This window comes from Theropithecus gelada, chromosome 5, assembly GCF_003255815.1.
Source record: "Theropithecus gelada isolate Dixy chromosome 5, Tgel_1.0, whole genome shotgun sequence".
Classification (NCBI taxonomy): domain Eukaryota; kingdom Metazoa; phylum Chordata; class Mammalia; order Primates; family Cercopithecidae; genus Theropithecus; species Theropithecus gelada.
The window spans coordinates 5,480,584-5,499,708 of record NC_037672.1 but is presented as its reverse complement, the minus strand read 5'-3'; the positions used below and the strand labels follow the sequence as shown (position 1 = coordinate 5,499,708).

Below are 19,125 nucleotides of genomic sequence, written 5' to 3'. Positions count from 1 at the left end.
GGTAGGTGCACAACGGGTGAATAAAATCAGGGTGCTCTGCAGACACACAGTCCTTAACCATTAGCGGGGCTGGAGAAGCTCTGAAACTCGCAGATGCTAGCGGAGTGGCAGCTGCTGCAGGACCAGCTCCATTATTTGCAGGGCTCAGTGCAAAGTGAAAACGCAGGGCCCACGTTCAGACATTCTCAAGAATTTCAAGACGGCAACAGCAGAGCATGAAACCAAGCTCAGGGGCTTCGTGGCTGTGCAGGTCGCAGGCCAGTCGCCTGGTCCTGGCTATCTGGAACACTCCACGCTGGGGATCTCCTCATGTGGGCTCTCACTGGGCTGAGGAAGATGAAGCCTTGTGTCTCCCCGGGTTCTGGAGCCCCTCCCCTGAGGGTTAGGACGGGCATCGCTGTGAGGGAGCCCTGGGCCTCTAGGACAGGGCGTGTTCCCTACCCTTAGGTGTCAGGAGGAGCGGGTGATGGACTCTGCCGGGAGTCCCCAGACATCAGAGGCTTTGGGGTTGTCTGGGACTGGGCCTGAAGGACAGGTTCTGCCTCCTATCTGCATCAGCTGCTGTACGGATGCTCATCCATGTCCTCCTGGACTCACCCACTCATTGATTTACTCAAGGAAGGATTGATGGATTTTTCTGCTCAGTGCTAGGCCCACGGGGGTTTAGGGGTGGGGGAGTCCCCACCGTCATGGAGCTTACTGCCTAGCAACCTCAGGGGCGGGCAGGTAGGTTCGGGAATTCCAAAGAGGCTGACGTCTCTGCCAGGGCTGCTGGGCTGGACCTAGGTGGTGGTGCCTCAGAGGAACCCTGGGCATCTCCTTGGCCCGTGCTTACGAGGCAGGCATCACAGAGGCGTGAGGGCAGCAATGAAGTGGAGACCCATAACAGCCCTGGGCCTGGGCACAAGAGCTCCTGGCTCTGCTGTGTGCGATGCCAGGCAGGTCACTCGGCGGTTCTGTGCCTCAGTTTCCTCAGCCGTAATGTGAGTACAGTAATATCAGCCCCTCCCAGTCGGGGGACGGGGGCTGCGAGAGAGTGGATGAGTCCGTGCTGTCACAGGCTGAGCCGGCACAGATTGGGAACCCAGCACCCTGGCACCCTGGCCCATTTGGTAAAATGATGTTGGGAGAATAGGAACAGATTCGTGCACTGCCTTCCCCACAGCCGGGAGGACGGGAGGCGAGAGGATGAGACGCAGGGTGATGTGTGCATCCTGAGGAGCTTTTGAAGTAATGAGCGGCGGCAGCGGCTGACCTCTTGCGGGCAGCAGCAGCTCTTCTTTCCTCGTCTTCTGCTTGGACATTCCTGGCCGTCTGGGAAAGATGCCTGTGGGCTGCGGGCTCAGGCAGCCTCTGGATGGGAGGAGACCCTTGGCAACGGCAGGGGCTGTGTGGCCCTAACTCACATTCCCGATTTTTCTCCCACCCAGATCAAAGAGCCCCAAAGCCACTGAAAAAACCGAAAAAACTGTCCTGGGATATTTCATTTCCAAAGCTGTTAGCCGGGGGCCCCAGAAGGGCCTGTCATAAGTTTTGGTTCTTCGAAACCACTTTCAATAGAAGTTTCTTCTGAAAACACAGGCTTTCAGCGAGGCAGCGAAGAGTCCGAGCTTGACGTCGAATTGCTTGGGATCAAATTCTAACTCTGCCACTTGCTGAGCGTGTAGTTTTTGGCAAAATACTGAAGCACTCTCTGCTTTAGTTTCTTCATCTGTAAAACAGAGATTATAACACGGGGCTCCTGGGGGCGTGGTGGGGCAGCACATCTTCGGCCTCCCTGGGGCATGGGGGTGTGCTGTAACTGTGGGGCTCATCGTGGAAACCAGAGGTTGTTAGCTATCGTTATTCTTAACGGCGACAGCTCCTATGGCTTATGGGTCATTTCACGTTTGCTACTGAATATTTAATCATCACCGTGGCATCATCGTAGACTGGAAAACCGAGATGTGTTGAAGTTGAGTGTCTGCTAGTGCAGAGACAAGCATGGAACCCAGGTGGTCGGACCTTACATCAGGGTTCTTCTGCTTGACGACTGCAGAGTCAGGTCGTGGTGGGGCTGCCTTGCTGTCTGGCTCCTCCAGCACTGGCCCTTCCTGGGCGACCTCCTTGTTTCAGCCCCGGGCAAAGACAACCCCCACAGGAACCCAAAGTCCCATTCGGCTGGGCCGGTTGAAGCCAGTAGAGCGATTCTGTCCCCAGGACAGGGTGGAAGGAGTGTGGTGATGGTGGTGGCGAGTGGGGCACTGGCCTCTGCCCAACTTTACTGCATACATGATCCTTCCTTTGGGTAAAGCCACCTGTATTTCTCTCAGCGAGTGGTGTGAGTGCTTGCTATACGGTAGGTGCTGTGCCCCACACTGGGGAGATAAACAAGGTCCCCACCCTTAACGGTTTATCACTCAGCAGTGGACGCAGACCCTGTGAGCTGTGTGGGGTTGCAGGGAGTCCAGCGGGGCTGGAGGGGGTGTATGGAGGGGGCACTGAGCCCAGTGTGGGGGGCCTTCCTGGGGGCAATGTGGGTCATGCTGAGATCTGAAGGTTGAGCAGGAATTCACTGAGGAAATAGGGCTGGGGGGTTTGGGAAAGAGCATCCCAGGATGAGGAACGCCTTGTGCAAAGGCCCCAAATGCTGGGGTTTAGAATGAGGGGGTGGGCTGGTGGGGACTCTCCCCTTAAGGGAGGGGGAGGAGGAAGCAGTCTTGCTGGGTGATTGGGTGACTGTCCACAGCAGCAGAGCTGGAATGTACAGGCAGGAGTGATGGGGACGTGAAGCCAGCCTCACAGCAGGGTGCGCCCCAAACCCTGCAGTCTGCAGAAGGGCAGGGTGCCAGCCAGAGCCAAGCTCCACCCCTCGAGGCCAGGGCAGAGCCTGGATCTCACTTCTCCAAGATCAGATTGGGGCAGGGATTTCCTCCTGGATGAGGCCGGATCAAACAGACTTTGAGGTCCCTTCCGGCTGCCACACTCTGGCTGCACAGAATCCCCCCTGGGAACAGTGTGACTATATCAAATATGAATCAGTGGGTTCAAGTCCACACCCCATCAGCTCCCCACTCCTCGGAGGGACCCGGCTCCGACGGCAGGCTGTGAGCTGACAAGAGAAAATCGCTTTGTTCCTGAGCGTGGCGTAGCCAGCCTGGCCCTGATTGACAAGGCCTTGCTTTTTAAAATCATCACTGCCTGGAAGATGCACACTGTCCCATCTCGGGCAACAGCCCCTCCTCGCGTCTTCCCTGCTCCAATCACCAGGGAAAGAAAGACAGGTCAGCCCAGCTGCCATCCGTGGAAATGGCACCTTAGGGCCGAGTGCAGAGAGCTCTGCTTCCGTGGAGGAGCCCGACCCTTGGGGCTGACCAGGGTGGTGACCCCAAATAACCAGGCGAACAGCCTCTCCAAAACCCAAGGCTGTTCCCATCTTACCTCCTGGGGGCTTCCCTGGCCACGGGAGTGTTAGGAACAGCTAATGGAGACTGGCAGTGAGTGAAATGAAATTTGATGTATGTGAAAACGCAGTGGCCAGTGCAGTAATTGGGAAAATCTTTTTCCCGTCAGGGCTGGTGCATCCTTATTCCCCACCCCTACCCTTTTTTTGTTTACGCAGTTGTTTTATAAAACAATTTGATGCTCCTAAACACTTTTATTTTCATTTTTATAAATAGTTGCATTTTCTGCACAGGCCTGAAATGCAAACAGCGTGGTCAGGTAGGGCCCTGTATGTGATAAATGAATGAATGAATGAATGTGTGATGAATGACTGAATGAATGTGTGATGAATGACTGAATGAATGTGTGATGAATAAATGAATGAATGTGTGATGAATGAATGAATGAATGTGTGATGAATGAATGAATGGTCTCAACAACAAACACAGGTGTGTACCACCAAGGACTCCTGGGCCCCCAAGCGTCTTGGCTGTGCCTCCACAGGCACCACTCCAGGACAAGTAACGACAGACGGACCACAGGGACCTGCTCTGGTCTTGGGCTGCAGCCCTGGCAGCTGTTTCCAGCAGGCTCAGGAGATCCTCTAATGTGCTGGTGGAGACAGAGCCCTGTCTCCAGAAGCCTTGCCAAACGCGCTCCGTCCTCACACAGGGACCACTGCCCTGGCACTCCCTTTGCCACAGCTTGGGATTTTCCAGGGCTGGATTTGAATTATTTCCAACAAATGGCAGCTACTGCGTGGATTTTACTGGATTCAGATGTTCCCAAAGTCATTCTGCAGAGCACAAGCAAGTCCTCAGAGCGGAAATAAGCCCACGTCTAAGGGTTCTCATGCAGGTTGGCCCAGAGCCTCCCGGGGATACTGACTGAGAGAGGCCCCTCGGCAGCTGATATTTAGAGACCCCAAATTCTGGCAGGGAGTGGTGTCGCTGTACCTCTCTTTGAGAACCTTGGAACCCACTGATTTCTGCCTTTTACTTTCTGTTAACACCACAGGTGATCTTGATCCTGACGAAGTACTACCACGCAGACATGGGGAAGGTTCTGGAAAGTTCGCTGTGGCGGTAAGTCAGCCTGATGGCAGGCCTTTCTCTTATGCACCTGCGTGCCGTCTTCCCAGGCTCTCTGCTGAGGATTGAGATCCAAACGCCTCGCTGTCATAGACCCTGTGTCGGTGGCCGCGCAACTTTTCTTTGGCTAGAAAATGCATACGGGAAAAGTTGAAAGTAGCTTCCCAGTTTGGGCAGTGGGTATAAATTGCACTGCGGAATAGACAACTGTTCAGAAAGCATCTTGGCTTTCTTCTCTTTTCTTTCTGTTTTTCTCCCCGCTTCCTTTCTTTCCTCCCCGGAGGAGGAGGGTTTGCATTGTGAATTCAGGTCAGTGCACAATTTCCTTCGCTTGTGCTCAGAACTTCACACGCAGCTCCTGGAGTCCACCAAAGGCTCTGATTATGCTCATTGTTTGGACACTTTTCTTTCTTCCAGGCTTAGCCAAAGAGCTTGGTAAATAAATAAGCTGCTGGCGATGGGGGATATCTCTTCATGTGTGAAATGTGAATCCAGCCCAGGAACATTAGGTTGCCCCTTTGATGTTTTAAATGAGATGAGGAAGAAGGAGGTTTTGAGAACCCATTTTGGTTATCATCCTCTTCAATATTTACATCCTCTCACCCAGGAAGGGTACAGATGGTTCCCAGCCTCTGGGCTGTGGTTTCAAAGCTTTTCTCCTGCAAAATATTCTCTTTCTTCCATGCACCGATTACCACCTCCATGTTCTCTGGGTGTGAAACCATTTTGCTTTCCAACATATGTTTCTCAAGTAATAATTAATTCATTTTTCTATTTGAAATCCATAAAAAGATGCCTGTCCCTGCTGATCAGGACCTTGAGTTGGTTTATTTTCCATTTTGGCTTTGCTTTTAGCTAAGGGGTTTGGTGATTCATTCTGTGGGTTCTTACTGAGGGATTTCTGCGATGCGCTGGGAAGTTATTGAAACGGTGTCTCGAGTTGGGTTCTTGCTTCGCCGTAGAAGGAATGACATCGCCTGGAGCCCACGGGCCTGGTCATCTGTGCTGCTAATGAAGCCAAGCTCAGGGGTTAAGACCCTCACAGTCCCCTGAGTGGTCCTCACCTGCTCCCCAGCAGAAACACGTTTCCTAGAAGCTCCTCTCAGTGTGGCTTCACCTCCCAGACCCACTGGTCTCCTCTAATTCCATCGTCACCACCAGAAAGCGGGGGGGGGCGAGTGATGGGCGGCGTCCCTGTGTAGAGGACGGATGTTCACTGCCATGGCCTCCCGTTGCTTTATGTACTGGTGGGTTGCTTTGAAAATGTCTCGTTCCTCCAGTGCTGGGCAAGGCGGCGTTCACTGCTTCCAGACAAGAGCAGAAAACTGTGTAAGCTCTGTGGGCCCTGTGAAATCTCATTGCTGCTCTTTGAAAATGTAAGTTCCAAGGCCCGTTTTGGGGCCAACACTCCTGGACAGGGAAGGCTGAGGGAGGGTGCCCTCGCTGCTGGGCAGGAGGTCTCAGGATGGGTTCCTCGGTGACAAAGCAGATGGAGATGGTCAAGTCTTCTCCTCCTTCCAGCAAAGGCCCTCCATTACCTGATTCGTCCCAACTCCAGCACGGCTGTCAAGCACTGGGCTGCAGCCCTCCTTGGCATGGAGGGATCTGCCTGGGGCTACCCACCTCAGAAGTTTCCAGAGCACCTGCTTCCCTCCCCTCACTGCAGCCTCTCAGTGTGGCTGGACGTGGAGGCAGTGAGACTGTCTGAAGCATCGTCTGAACAGGGAGCGATCTTTCCCAGTGTGATCTGCACTTACACGACAGAGTTGCTGGCTTCGTTCACGTTTGCTGGAGTCCTTGTGCGGTGGGGGTGGGGTGGGACTGACTGTGTCTGGCATGGGACCCAAGACCCCTCACTTACAGGCTCCAGACAGGATTCCTTAGAAGCAGGTGGCAGCCGAGAGGCCAAACCACCCACTCACAGCTGCTCCAAGGGCCGGGTAATGGGGGCTTCCTTCTCCTCCGGAGAGCCTCCGTCCATATCTGTTAAATGGGGATAAGATGCCCCGAGGGGAAGTTGTGAGAACCGAATGAGGAAATGTGTGAAATGTCCCTAGAACAGTACATGATCTGAATTCAGTTTTTCTCCGAAGCAAGTTGACAGATTTTAATTTTCCGTGTTCCCTTCTCATCACCGTCTCTCATCACCAGATGTTTCTTTGCCATTATTAAAAATGCATGCGGAGACATTAGTCATCTCACCAAAGTTCATCCACATCGCTACCCATCGGAGCCGTTCCTTTCTTTGTTTATATTATCTTTTCGGATGCTAACGTATTTATATAGGTAGAGACACAGAATGCAGGCTTTTTTTTTTTTATCATTTATAAAATATGTTTCTCACTTTTCCATGTAGTGACAGGGTCTGCGTCGTCATTTCTTTTATGGCTGGTATGAGTCCCTGGAGTTGGTTCACTCTAATACTTAGCTGTCCCCTTATTGATGCTGCCATACAAAATTTAAGCAGGTAGTTTTCCTTTTCATTTTGTTCCCTGGGATGAATCAGTTACAGGACTGAACCAGGGAGTGTGAGTGGATTACTGCTGCTGTGCGGTGGCATTCAATTCTTCCTCAAGACGAACGTGCATTCCCACCCAGGCAGTGCCCTGTGTCCTGCCAGCGACTTTTCTAACTCCTGCTCATTTGACAGGAGGAGCTGAGGGCAGGAAGCGGACGGCATTATTGCTTTAATTTGCTTTTTTTTGTTTGTTTGTTTCCTAGTGAGGAGGAGCAGTTTTCTGTGTTAATTACTACTCGCATTTTCTCCTTTGCACATTACCTGCTCCTGTCCTCACCCTCTGTTTTGGGACTCATGCAGGAAGTTGGTGTTGAGAGTTGAGAACCTGCCATTGGCCTCCTCCCGCCCCCGCCCTGTGTCTGTGTTTCAGGCCCCTGTGGATGGAAGGCTGGCGGTGCCCTCGTCTGGAGAGCACATATTAAATAGGGCTATTAAAGACACAATTAATGAATGTGCACTGCGTCTCCTAAGAATCCTTCTGTGTAATTGCAATAGATACACTGTTAATGACAGGTACGGTGTTTTCATTCTGGAAGCGGCTCTCTGAAATCTAAGCTGAATGTGTTTTTAATTGTCCTGCATTTAACCGGCCCCTCGTCAGCGGCACCCCCTCCTGGCTTCCATGATGGTTCAGTGCTCTGCCCCTTTCTTCTTGTGGTGGTGATGGGGGTCTTCTGCTCAATCCCGGGCCCCCTTGAATCGGTGCAAAAGGCTGGAGGTGAGGAGGGGAGCACCATTCTTCCCTGGAAAGCCCCTGGTTGGCATCAGGTTTGAAGTGTGCAGGGCATGCTCCTCCACGTGGTCTCGCTCACACAAGCCACAGAAGCCACAGAGGGTTGAGCAAAGCCCGATGTGTAGACTGTGGGGTCTTAGCAGAGGCACAAAGAAGTCACTTAGAAAAGCCCTTAAAAAGCGCTGCAGCTTGGGCCAGCCAGGGAAGGTGTGGGTTCAGGGTAGGTCCTCCCAGAGGTTTCCCGGGGGAGGAGCACGGGAACAGCAGATCTAGTGTAGTACTTCTCAGGTTCCAGAGGCACTCAGGGCTCCTGGGATATTCCTGCAAGGAGCACATGGTCAGACTCCACTGGTTTCCAGGGTGGCCCAAGACTTTGAATTTCTAACAAGCTCCCGAGTGCTGCCCATGCTGCTGGTCTGGGGACCATACTTCAAGTAGCTAGAGGTTGGGCTGGTTAGGACTGAGGTTTAAAATCCTTCCAGGGTACTTGAAATAACATACAAGCCATACCCCCTGCAAAGACCCCACCCCTGGCTCCTACCCCATCCCCAGTCTCAGCTCCTCCCACTCCACCTCTTACTGTTCAGTGTCCAGTGACAGTAGCCTCTTGGCTGACCCTGGACTACACCGAGCTCAGTCCTTGTAAGGGCCTGTGCATGCTATGGCTGCTGCCTGGAGTGCACGTGGCACCAACCCCAGGTACTGGATCCTGTCCCCTATTCAGTCTCCCCATAAACCTCTTTTCTTCAAAGAAGCTTCCCTCACTACTCAGTGCAAAGAGGCCCCCAGGCATTCTTCACAACCTCTCTCATTGAAGTGTGGGAGTTCCTGTTTATGGTTTCCCCACCCCCTGCCCCACCACCCCTAGAACATAGGCTGGTTGAGGATGTGAGCATGGAGACCTGCCAGGTTTATCTTATTGATCACTAGATCCCTGGAACCAAACTCAGATCTGGCACAGGAGATACATGGTGGGCATTGGATGAATGGATTGATGGATGGATGGATGGATGGATGGATGGGTAGATGGATAGATGGATGGACAGATGGATGAATGGATTGATAGATAGATGGATGGACAGATGGATGGATGGATGTATGGATGGACAAATGTATGAATGGATTGATAGATGGATGAATGGATGGATGGATGGACAGATGGATGAAAGGATTGATAGATGGATGGAAAAATGGATGGGTGGATGGATGGGCAGATGGATGGATGGACAGATGGATGAATGATGGAAGAATAGATGGATAGATTAATGGATGGATGGATGGATGGACAGATGGATGAATGGATAGATAGATGTATAGATGAATGGTTGGATGGATGGACAAATGGATGAGTGGATAGATGGATAGATGAATGGAAGCATGGATAGATGAATGGACAGATGGATGAATGGATTGATAGATGAATAGATGAAATGATGGACGGATGGATGGATGGACAGATGAATGAATGGACTGATGGATGGATGAATGGATGGATACATGGGCGGATGAATGGATGGATAAATGAATGGACTGATAGATGGGCAGATGGATGAATGGATTGACGGATAGATAGATGAACAGATGGATATATGGATGGATGGGTGGGTGGATAGATGGACAGATGGATGGGTGAATGGAAGAAAGGATGGATGGTGGTGTGGTTTTTGGGAAACACTGCTGAGACCTAGAAGACCCTTTACATTTACAAGGTCATCTTAGGGGATGCTGTGGAAGCCAGGAAATTAGAGTTGGCTCTTATTCTTTCAGGAGGAGGAAGAGGGTCCTGCAAGCATTCTGAGCTAGAGAGAAAGCTTACCTTGGGCTGCTCCCTATGCCCTGCCTCCTGCTGTGATGCAGCCTCAGGGATCACCCTTGCTTCACACTGAGAATGGCTGTTGGGCAGAGTGGATTTGAAACAGAGGGACAGTCCTATAGACCAGGGGATTCTGTTCCTGTGCCATCCCTAAACCAGGACCACACTAATGCTGGGCCAACCCTACCACTTCCTGGGTGCATTTGACTTCAAGCAGGACCTTCATCCAGGGGCAGTCTCAGGATAATTGGGAGTGGAACTGGTCCCAGGTTTTCTATAGGATAACTTGGTTGAATCCTCTCCTTTTTGTTAGGGATAGGAAGTGATTCTTTTTCTTTATCTTCACTTTAATTAATAAATCTTGAACATATCCTGAAAAGTACAGACCATAGTAGGACACATGCCCAGGTACCCACGAAAGAGAGCCAAGTGAGTGTTCACTAAATAATCCATAATTCCCTTCGTCCCAGTCTCCCTTGTGGTTAGCTTGGGGTCGCATAATTAGTGCGGGCCAGTGGATGGTGAGCAGGAATAATGTGGGTGCCACTGAAATTTAGGGCCTCAGTTTTTACCACACCAGAGCCCAGTCCAGCTCAATGCCTGTAATCTAGCTGTCATCAATGTCAATTTTTTCCCTATATGTTTCGAATTGCTCTCTCTCAAAGAAATACACTAAGATAGATTCTGATGAAGTTCAACTCTCTCCTCCATCCTCTCACACCCATCCTCACCACCCACCTGGAAGTAGCCTCTACCCTGAAATTGGTGTGGATCATCCCCCTTTTATATTAAAAACATAAAACACAATATACAAATCATAATTTATCTTGATTGTCGTCTGTATGTATATATGTATGTCTACCTGCAATCAATATGTTCTACTGCTTAGCTTGTTTTGCAAAGAATGACATTACTTTGCCTTTTGAAATTTGCTTTATCTGCCCAACTTTGTGTAGGTAATTTGTCCATGTAGCACATGTAATCTATTTGATTTATGTTTTCCCCTGATGTGGGAGTGCTAGGATTTCTATCCTGAGATTTTTGCCACTCCAATCAGGGCTGCAGCAAGCATCTGTGAACACATCTCCAGTCAGATGCTTGGATAGGGTGGAAGGTGTGTGCGTGACTTCCTTTTTCTCTACCTATTGCTAACTTATCTGTGAGGTGACTCACTGCTCCACACCTTGGAGTTATCAGACTTTCCATGTTTGCACTCAAGTGAGTGTGAGATTACAGCTTAATCTTGCTATTTTGCATCTTCCTGATACCTGGAAAGATGGAACATATTTTTCTGTTTATTGACTTTTTGATTCTCCTCCTCTGTGACTCATCTGCTCATATCTCATGCCTGTCTTTTTACACTTGGGTTGCTTAACTTTTTCTTGACCCCTACCTCTCCACTCTGAAAAGCCTATGTCATTTCCAGGCCCCTTACTTTTAAGATATGCCCTCCAAATGTGTCTTGAACTCCTGCCAGGTGCCATTCGTTCTTTCCCGACACCTTCTAAGAAGGTTTCCTCCTAAGAATGTTTTACCATGCCACATTTATGTCTCAAAGTGCAATTGTTAGAATAGCAATTCTGACAGATGGTGTATTAGTCAGCTATAATAGCCATAATGCTGTGTAACAAACCACCGCCAAACCCAGTGGCATGCACTCAGCATTTATTCTCACAATTCTGTGTTGACTGTAGTTTGGTTGCTTTGGTCAAGGCTTGGCTGGGTGTTCAGGCTGCTGGCTGGTGGGCTTAGGTCTGCTTCATATCTGTTTGTGCTTGGACCCAAGTTGATAGGAACAGGACATAGGCCACCAGGACATGTTCTTCTCATGCCAAACACCAGAGCTCAGGAGCCAAGCTCAACCACACAAGCACATTTTAAGACTTCTGCTCACATCATATTTGCTAGGGTTCCATTTGCCACAGCCATGGTGAGGTTCAACATCAGTGGGGCAGGGGGAGTACAGTTTGAGGAGGTTGGTGGGGTGGAGGGAAGGGAATGCTTCCTGAATGGTAATTTAAGGTATTTCAAGTAATAACTGTTTCCAGAAAATACATATTGTGTGGTCATATTTGATAAATATATTTTAGGGAAGAAAGTTTCAGATTTACTTACAGTAGGATTTGTTAAAGTCTCTGATACACTAATACACGTTATACTTCTCCAGGAGAAGGTTATACAACATTTCTCAGTCTCATTTAATTCTGTAATCTTTAATTTTTATTTATTATTTTTGTTTATATAAATTTACAAGGTACAAGTACAATTTTGTTACATGTGTAGATTGCATAATGGTGAAGTCAGGGCTTTTAGAGTATTCATCACCCAAATACTGTGAACTGCACACATGAAGTAATTTTGGATATTCCACCCCTCCATACCCCTTCACAATTCCAAGTCTCCACTGTCTGTCATTCTCTCTGCCTCCATATGTATATATTTTTTAGTACCCATTTATGAATGAGGACATGTGGTATTTATCTTTCTGGGTCTGCCTTGTTTCACTTAAGATGACAACCTCCATTTCTATTTATGTTGCTGCAGAAGACATGATCTCATTCATGTTCATGGCTGAGTAGTCTTCCATTGTGTATATATGCCACATTTTCTTTATCCAGTAATCCACTGATAGACACTTGAGTTGATTCCACATCTTTTCTATTGTGAATAGTGCTGCGATAAACATGAGTACAGGTATCTTTTTGATATCCTAATTTATTTTCCCTTTTCCTCTGGGTAGATACCTAGTAGTGAGATTGCTGGATCTAATGGTAATTCTACTTTTAGGTATTTGAGCAATCTCTAAACAGTTTTCCATAGAGGCTGTACTAACTTATATTTCCACGAACAGTGTACAAGAGTTGCACTGTTCCATATCCTCACCAACATCTGTTATTTTTTGTCTTTTTATTAATACCCTTCTGACTGGTGTAAGATGATATCTTATTGTGGATCTAATTTGCATTTCTCTGATGATTGGTGATGTTGAGCATTTTTTCATCTGCCCATCAACCATGTGTATGTCTTCTTTTGAAATATGTCTATTTGTGTCCTTTGCTCACTTTTAAATATGATTATTTGGTGGTGGTTGTTGTTGTTGTTGTTGAGTTGTTTGAGTTCCTTATAAAGTCTAGATATTAATCCCCTGTTGGATGAATAGTTTGCAAATACTTTCTCCCATTCTGTAGGTTGTCTGTTCACACTGTTGGTTATTTCTTTTGCTGTGTGGAATTTTTTAGTTTAATTAAGGCCTATTTGCCTATTTTTGTTTTATTTGCCTGTGCTTTTGTGATCTGAGTCATAAATTCTTTGCCTAGACAAATATTCAGAAGGACTTTCCCTAGGTTTTCTTCTAGCATTTTTATAGTTTTGGACATTATATTAAAATCTTTAATCCATCTTGAGTTGATTTTTGTATGTGGTGAGAGATTGGGGTCCATTTTCATTCTTCTGTGTAGGACAATTCAATTTTCCTAGCACCATTTATTGAAGAGTGTGTGTTTTTCCTAATTATGTTTTTGTCAGCTTTGGCAAAGATGAGTTGGCTGTAAATATGTGGCTTTATTTCTGGGTTCTACATTCTGTTGCATTGGTTTATGTGTCTGTTTTTATAACAGTACCATGCTGTTTTGGTTACTGTAGCCTTGTAATATAATTTGAAGTCAGGTAACGTGGTGCCTCCAGCTTTGTTCTTCTTGCTTAGGATTTCTTTTGCTATGTGGGCTCTTTTGGGGTTCCATTTGAATTTAGGGTTATTTGTTCTAATTCTGTGAAAAATGATGTTGATATTTTGTTAGGAATTGCATTGAACCTGTAGATTGCTTTGGAATATATGGTCATTTTAACAGTATTAATTCTTCTAATCCATAAGTATGAAATGTGTTTTCATTTGTGTCATCTACAATTTCTGAAGAGGTGTTTTGTAGTTTTCCTTGTAGAGATCTTTCACTTCCTTAGTTAAATTTATTTGTAGGTATTTTTCTGGTAGCAGTTTTAAATGGTTTTGCCTTCTTGATTTCATTCTTAGCTAGATCATTATTGGTGTAAAGAAACACTGCTGATTTTTGTTCATTGATTTTATATCCTGCAACTTTATTTTATCATTTATCAAATCTGTTTTTTCATGGAGTCTTTAGTTTTTAAAATAAAGACTAGTCTTTAGTCTTAATTTTAACTTTCATTTATCAAATCTGTTTTTTCATGGAGTCTTTAGTTTTTCCAGCTATAAGATCATGTCTTGAGTCAACAGGGATAATTTTACTTTCTGTTTTCCAATTTGGATGCCTTTCATTTCTCTCTTGGCTGATTGCTGTGGCCAAGACTTCCAGTACTACGTTGAATAGGAGTGGTGAAAGTGAGCATCTTGGTCTTGCTCCAGTTCTTAGAGGAAATACTTCCAACTTTGTTGGCTGTGGGTTTGTTGTATATGGCTTTAATATTTTGAAGTATATTCCTTCTATGCCTAGTTTGTACATGATGTATCACATTTATTGATTTGCATATGTTTTTTTTTTTTTTTTTTTTGAGTCGGAGTCTCGCTCTGTTGCCCACGCTGGAGTGCAGTGGCGCAATCTCGGCTCACTGCAAGCTCCGCCTCCCGGGTTCACGCCATTCTCCTGCCTCAGCCTCCCGAGTAGCTGGGACTATAGGCGCCCGCCACCTCGCCCGGCTAGTTTTTTGTATTTTTTAGTAGAGACGGGGTTTCACCGTGTTAGCCAGGATGGTCTCGATCTCCTGACCTGGTGATCCACCCGTCTCGGCCTCCCAAAGTGCTGGGATTACAGGCTTGAGCCACCGCGCCCGGCTGATTTGCATATGTTAAACCATCATTGCATGCTTAGTATAAAATCCACTTGATCGTGGTGTATTATCTTTGTGATGTGTTGTTGGATTCAGTTTGCTAGCATTATGTTGAGGATTTTTGGATCATTATTCATCAGTGATATTGGCCTGTAGTTTTTTTTGTTGTGTCCTTGTCTGGTTTTGATATCAGGGCAATGCTGGCTTCAGAGAATGAGTTTGGAAGTATTCCCTCCTCTTCAGTTATTTTTGAGTAGTTTGAGTAGGATTGATATTAGTTCTTCTTTAAATGTTTGGTAGAATTTAGTGGTGAAACCACTGGGTCCTAGGCTTTTTTTTTTTTTTTTTGAATAGGAGACTTTATGACAGCTTTGATCTCATTACTAATTGTTGATTTATTGAGGTTTTCTATTTTCTCATGGTTCAATTTCGTTGGGTTGTATGTGTCCAAGAATTTATCCATTTCTTCCAGGTTTTTCAATTTGTTGGCATATAGTTGTTCATACTAGTCCTAGTAACTCTTTGTACTTCTGTGGTCTCAGTTGTTATGTCTCTTTTCCATTTCTGATTTTATTTATTTTGAGTTTTCTTTCTTCTTTTCTTAGTCTAGTTTGTTGATTTTATCTTTTCAAAAGACCAACTTTTCATTTTGTTGATTTTCTGTACAGTTTTCTGGTCTCAATTTCATGTATTTCTGCTCTGATAATTATTTCTTTCTTTCTATTAATTTTGGATTTGATATGTTTTTTTCTAGTTCCTTGAGGTATATCATTAGGCTGTTTATTTAAATATTTTCTCTCTTTTGAAATAGATGTTTGTTGCTATAAACTTTCCTCTTAGTACTTCCTTTGCTGTATCCCATAGATTTTGCTGTGTTGTATTTCAATTTTAGTTTGTTTGAAGAAATTTTATAATTTCTTTCTCAATTTCTTTATTGACTCATTGGCCATTCAGGAGCATGTTGTTTAATTTCCATGTGTTTGTGGAGTTTCTGAGGTTCTTCTTGTAATTAATTTCTAGTTTTATTTATTTGTGGTCAGAAAAGATACTTGATATGATTTCTACTTTTAAAAATTTGTTCAGACCTGTTTTGTGACCTAAGATATGGTCTATTCTGGAGAATGCTCTGTGTGCTGATGAATTCTATAGCATTTGGGTGAAATGTTCCATAAATGCCAGTTAGGCCTATTAGGCCTAGTGTGTAGTTTAACTCTGATGTTCCTTTGTTGATTTTCTGTCTGGATGATCTGTCCATAACTGTTCATAACTGAGAGAGGAGTGCTAAAGTCTCTTACTGTTATTGTATTTCAGTCTATCTCTTTCTTTAGATTTATTAATGTTTGCTTTATAGACTTGGGAGATTCGTATTGAGGGCATAGGTATTTAGAATTGTTACATCCTCATGCTGCATTGACCCCTTTATCATTATATAGTGACCTGCTTTGTCTCTTTTTACAGCCTTTGATTTGCAGCCTATTTTATTGGATATAAATAGAGCTACTCCTGCTCTTTTTTGGTTTCAAGTTGCATGGAATAACTTTTTCCAGCCCGTCACTTTCAGTCTATGTGTCATTATAGGTGAAGTGGGTTTCTTGTAGGCATGATATAGTTGAGATTTGTTTCTTTATCTATTCAATCACTCTATGCCTTTTCATTGGAAAATCGAGGTCATTTACATTCAGTACTATTATTCATAAGTAAGGACTTACTATTGCCATTTTGTCACTTGTTTTCTGTTTATTTTGTATATCCCCTCTTCCTTTCTTACTATTTTTCTTTGTGGTTAAGTGATTTTCTCTAGGAGTATGTTCAAATTTATTGATACTTATTTTTATTAAATCTATTATAGGTTTTTGCCTTGTGGTTATCAGGAGGCTTATAAAAACATCTTATAGATATAGCATGTTATTTTAAAGTGATGATAATTTAGATCACAAAGAAAAGAAAGAATAGAAACAAACAAACAAAAATTATACCCTTTATCCTCATCTCCCCCATATTTTTACTTTTAGTTGTTTCAGTTTACATATTTCTATTTTACCTATTTCTTAGCAAGTTGTTGTAGCTATTACTGTTTTTAATAGATTTATCTTCTGGGCTTCATACTAGAGTTATGAGTGGATTGTGTATTACAATTACAGTATTAGAGTATTCTGGGTTTGTCCATGTCCCTAATTTTAACAATGGACTCTAAACCTTCAGGGTGTTTTTAATTTTTTATTTATTTTTTGCATGCTAGTGTTTTTGTTTTTTTTTTTCCTTTCAGATTGAAGAACTCCCTTTAACCTTTCTTCTAAGACAGATGTGGTGGTGGTGAATTCCCTCAGCTTTTGTTTGTCTAGAAAAGACGGTATCTGTCTTTCATATTTGAAGGATAACTTTGCTGACTAAAGTATTCTTGGATGACAGTTTTTTTTTTTTTAGCACTTTGAAAATGTGTTTCCACTCCCTCCTGGCCTGTATGGTTTCCTTTGAGAAGTCTGTTGCCAGATGAATTGACGCTCCTTATGGGTTATTTGCTTCTTTTCTCTTGCTGCTTTTTAAATCCTCTCTTTGTCCTTGACCTTTGAGAGTTTGATTATTATATGCCTTGGGGGCAGTCTTATTTGGGTTGAATCTGTTTGGTGTTCTCTGACCTTCCTGTACCTGGATATTTATATCTTTTTCAAGTTTTGGAAAGTTTTCTGTTATTATTTCTTTGAATAAGATTCCTACCTCTTGCTCTTCCTCTACTTTCTCCTGAACACCGATAATCCTTACATTTGTTCTTTGAGGTAATTTTCTATATTTGCAGGTGATCTTTGTTCCTTTTTATTCTTTTTTTCTTTTTTCTCCTCTGACTATATTTTTGGATAGGCTGTCTTTAAGCTCACTGATTCTTTACTCTGCTTGATCCATTCTGCTATTGAGAGTCTCTAGTGAAATTTTCAGTTCCACAGGTGTTTTTCTCAGTTCCAAGATTTCTCTTTGTTAAATTACTCTGATAAATTTCTGAATTGCTTTTCTGTGTTATCTTGAAGTTTTCTTAAAAATGCAGTTTTTAATTCTTGGTCAGGGAGGTCACATATCATCTCATTGGAGTCAGTTACTGTTTTCTTACTTTGTCCATTTTGGGAGATCATGGTTCCCTGTTTGCTATTGTTTCTTGTGGATGTATGTCAGTGTCTTTGCATTAAAGGATTCATTATTTATTACAGTCTTCTCTGTCTGACTTGTTTTGGTTAAAAATTCTTTACTGCTAGGCCACTGCTTCCTTTTTGACTCTAAGTGGTGCCTTAAGCCCAGGTTCTCCTTGGCTGTAGTAAAGGACTGGAGTGCTGCCTTTTCCAAATGGGGGAGGTATCAAAGGGGATTTCTGAACAGTGTGGGGATGGTAGCTAGGGGTTCATGCCCAGGGGACCTGTGGAATAAATCTCCAACACCATGGTGTTGCTGAACAGACACTCTGATTTGGAGTCTCCTTTGGCCAAATTCCAGAGCAGAGTTTTCAGGGCTGGACTTGGTAGTCCTTCCTCCCTTCTTTGTCTCTAATGTCCTCAGGGATATTTCTCCCTTCAGCACTTGAAACGTTTTCTGTGGATCACGGCCGGAACAGTCTCCCGCCAGAGAACCCAAGATGATGGGGAAGCTGGTTGTCCACCTCAATCCCACTTTTTCCAGGGCAGAAACAGTGAGTTGGCAGTAAGTTTTCTGCAGGCTTGATGCCAGGCAGGATGGGGAGAGAGGCATCAAGGACGTGGAAGTCCAATTTTCTTACCATCTGCTCTGAGTCTTTTCACTTCTCTGTGGCTCTGGGAACGGTCTCATCTTCATATTTGCATTCTGAGATATTGCTGGTGATCATCTCAGTGTTGTACATTTGTTTTCGGTTTTCTGCAGGTGAGAGTGAAGCCGGGTTGCTTCTATGCTATTATTTTGGAACCAAAAGTCTCCTTGTTTTTCTGTCTTTTAACATATAGAATTTTAACATATGTTGTGAATGCAGTCTGAGGAATTTGAGCAGTGGAGTCCAACAGCAATGCAGCATCCTCTGACACTCACTGATAGAAAGAAGCATCAAAGTCCTTCTCTGCAGAGGCCAGTGATGGCCTTGGGGGACATCCCCATGGTGTGACCATGCTGAAATTGACAAAGCCTTCTGCAGAATGTCTTACCAGCCTATGGGCTGTCCTGGGTACCACAACATTCCTCTCTGTGTCCCCTAATGTTGGAGCAAACAAAGAGCTGTCGTGCTGATTAGGCCGTTCTTGGTAGATAATGCTGAGAGTTCATAGCCAGTTTTCAGATGGGAAAATTTAAGAGATTATATGCTTTGCCCTTTGGTCATTCAGGAAGAGGGGGACTTCAGAGAGAAACAGTCTTACACTGTAAGGGGAGCTGTACCCTTAAGGTGATGAGAAGCACGGAAAGTGCTCTGTGCACACAGACAGGCCTTTGTTTCAATTCTGGCTCCATATTTCCCTTCTTGGTGACCTCTCTGAGTCTCCTCTGTAAAATGAGCCTAAACATTCAGACCTCATTGTAGACCTCGTGGGCCCTTATGAAGATGACAGCAGATAATGCGTGTAAAACGCTGGGTCCTTAGTAGATGTCAGAGGTCTGTTTCCTTCCTTCTCCCGTTACCTTAAAATGTCCCGTTGGCTTTTCACCAGCTGCATTTTTGCTCCCAGGCCAGTCTCCCTCAGTGTTTGCTTTAACATCACCATGGAGATCTGAGTTTGATTTAAACAAGAATCACAGCAGATAG

At 45.1% G+C, this 19,125-nt stretch overlaps 1 protein-coding gene across 4 annotated transcripts in view; it reads left to right on the top strand.

The window, feature by feature from the left end:
• The window catches only part of SORCS2 (sortilin related VPS10 domain containing receptor 2), a 545,837-nt gene that overhangs the window by 197,988 nt on the left and 328,724 nt on the right, over positions 1 to 19,125 (top strand). For all 4 annotated transcript variants that reach the window (XM_025386534.1, XM_025386535.1, XM_025386533.1 and 1 more), the window contains exon 2: positions 4,441 to 4,508. In XM_025386534.1, coding sequence (XP_025242319.1) covers positions 4,441 to 4,508 — 68 coding nt within the window. The remainder of the gene's footprint in view (positions 1 to 4,440; positions 4,509 to 19,125) is intronic.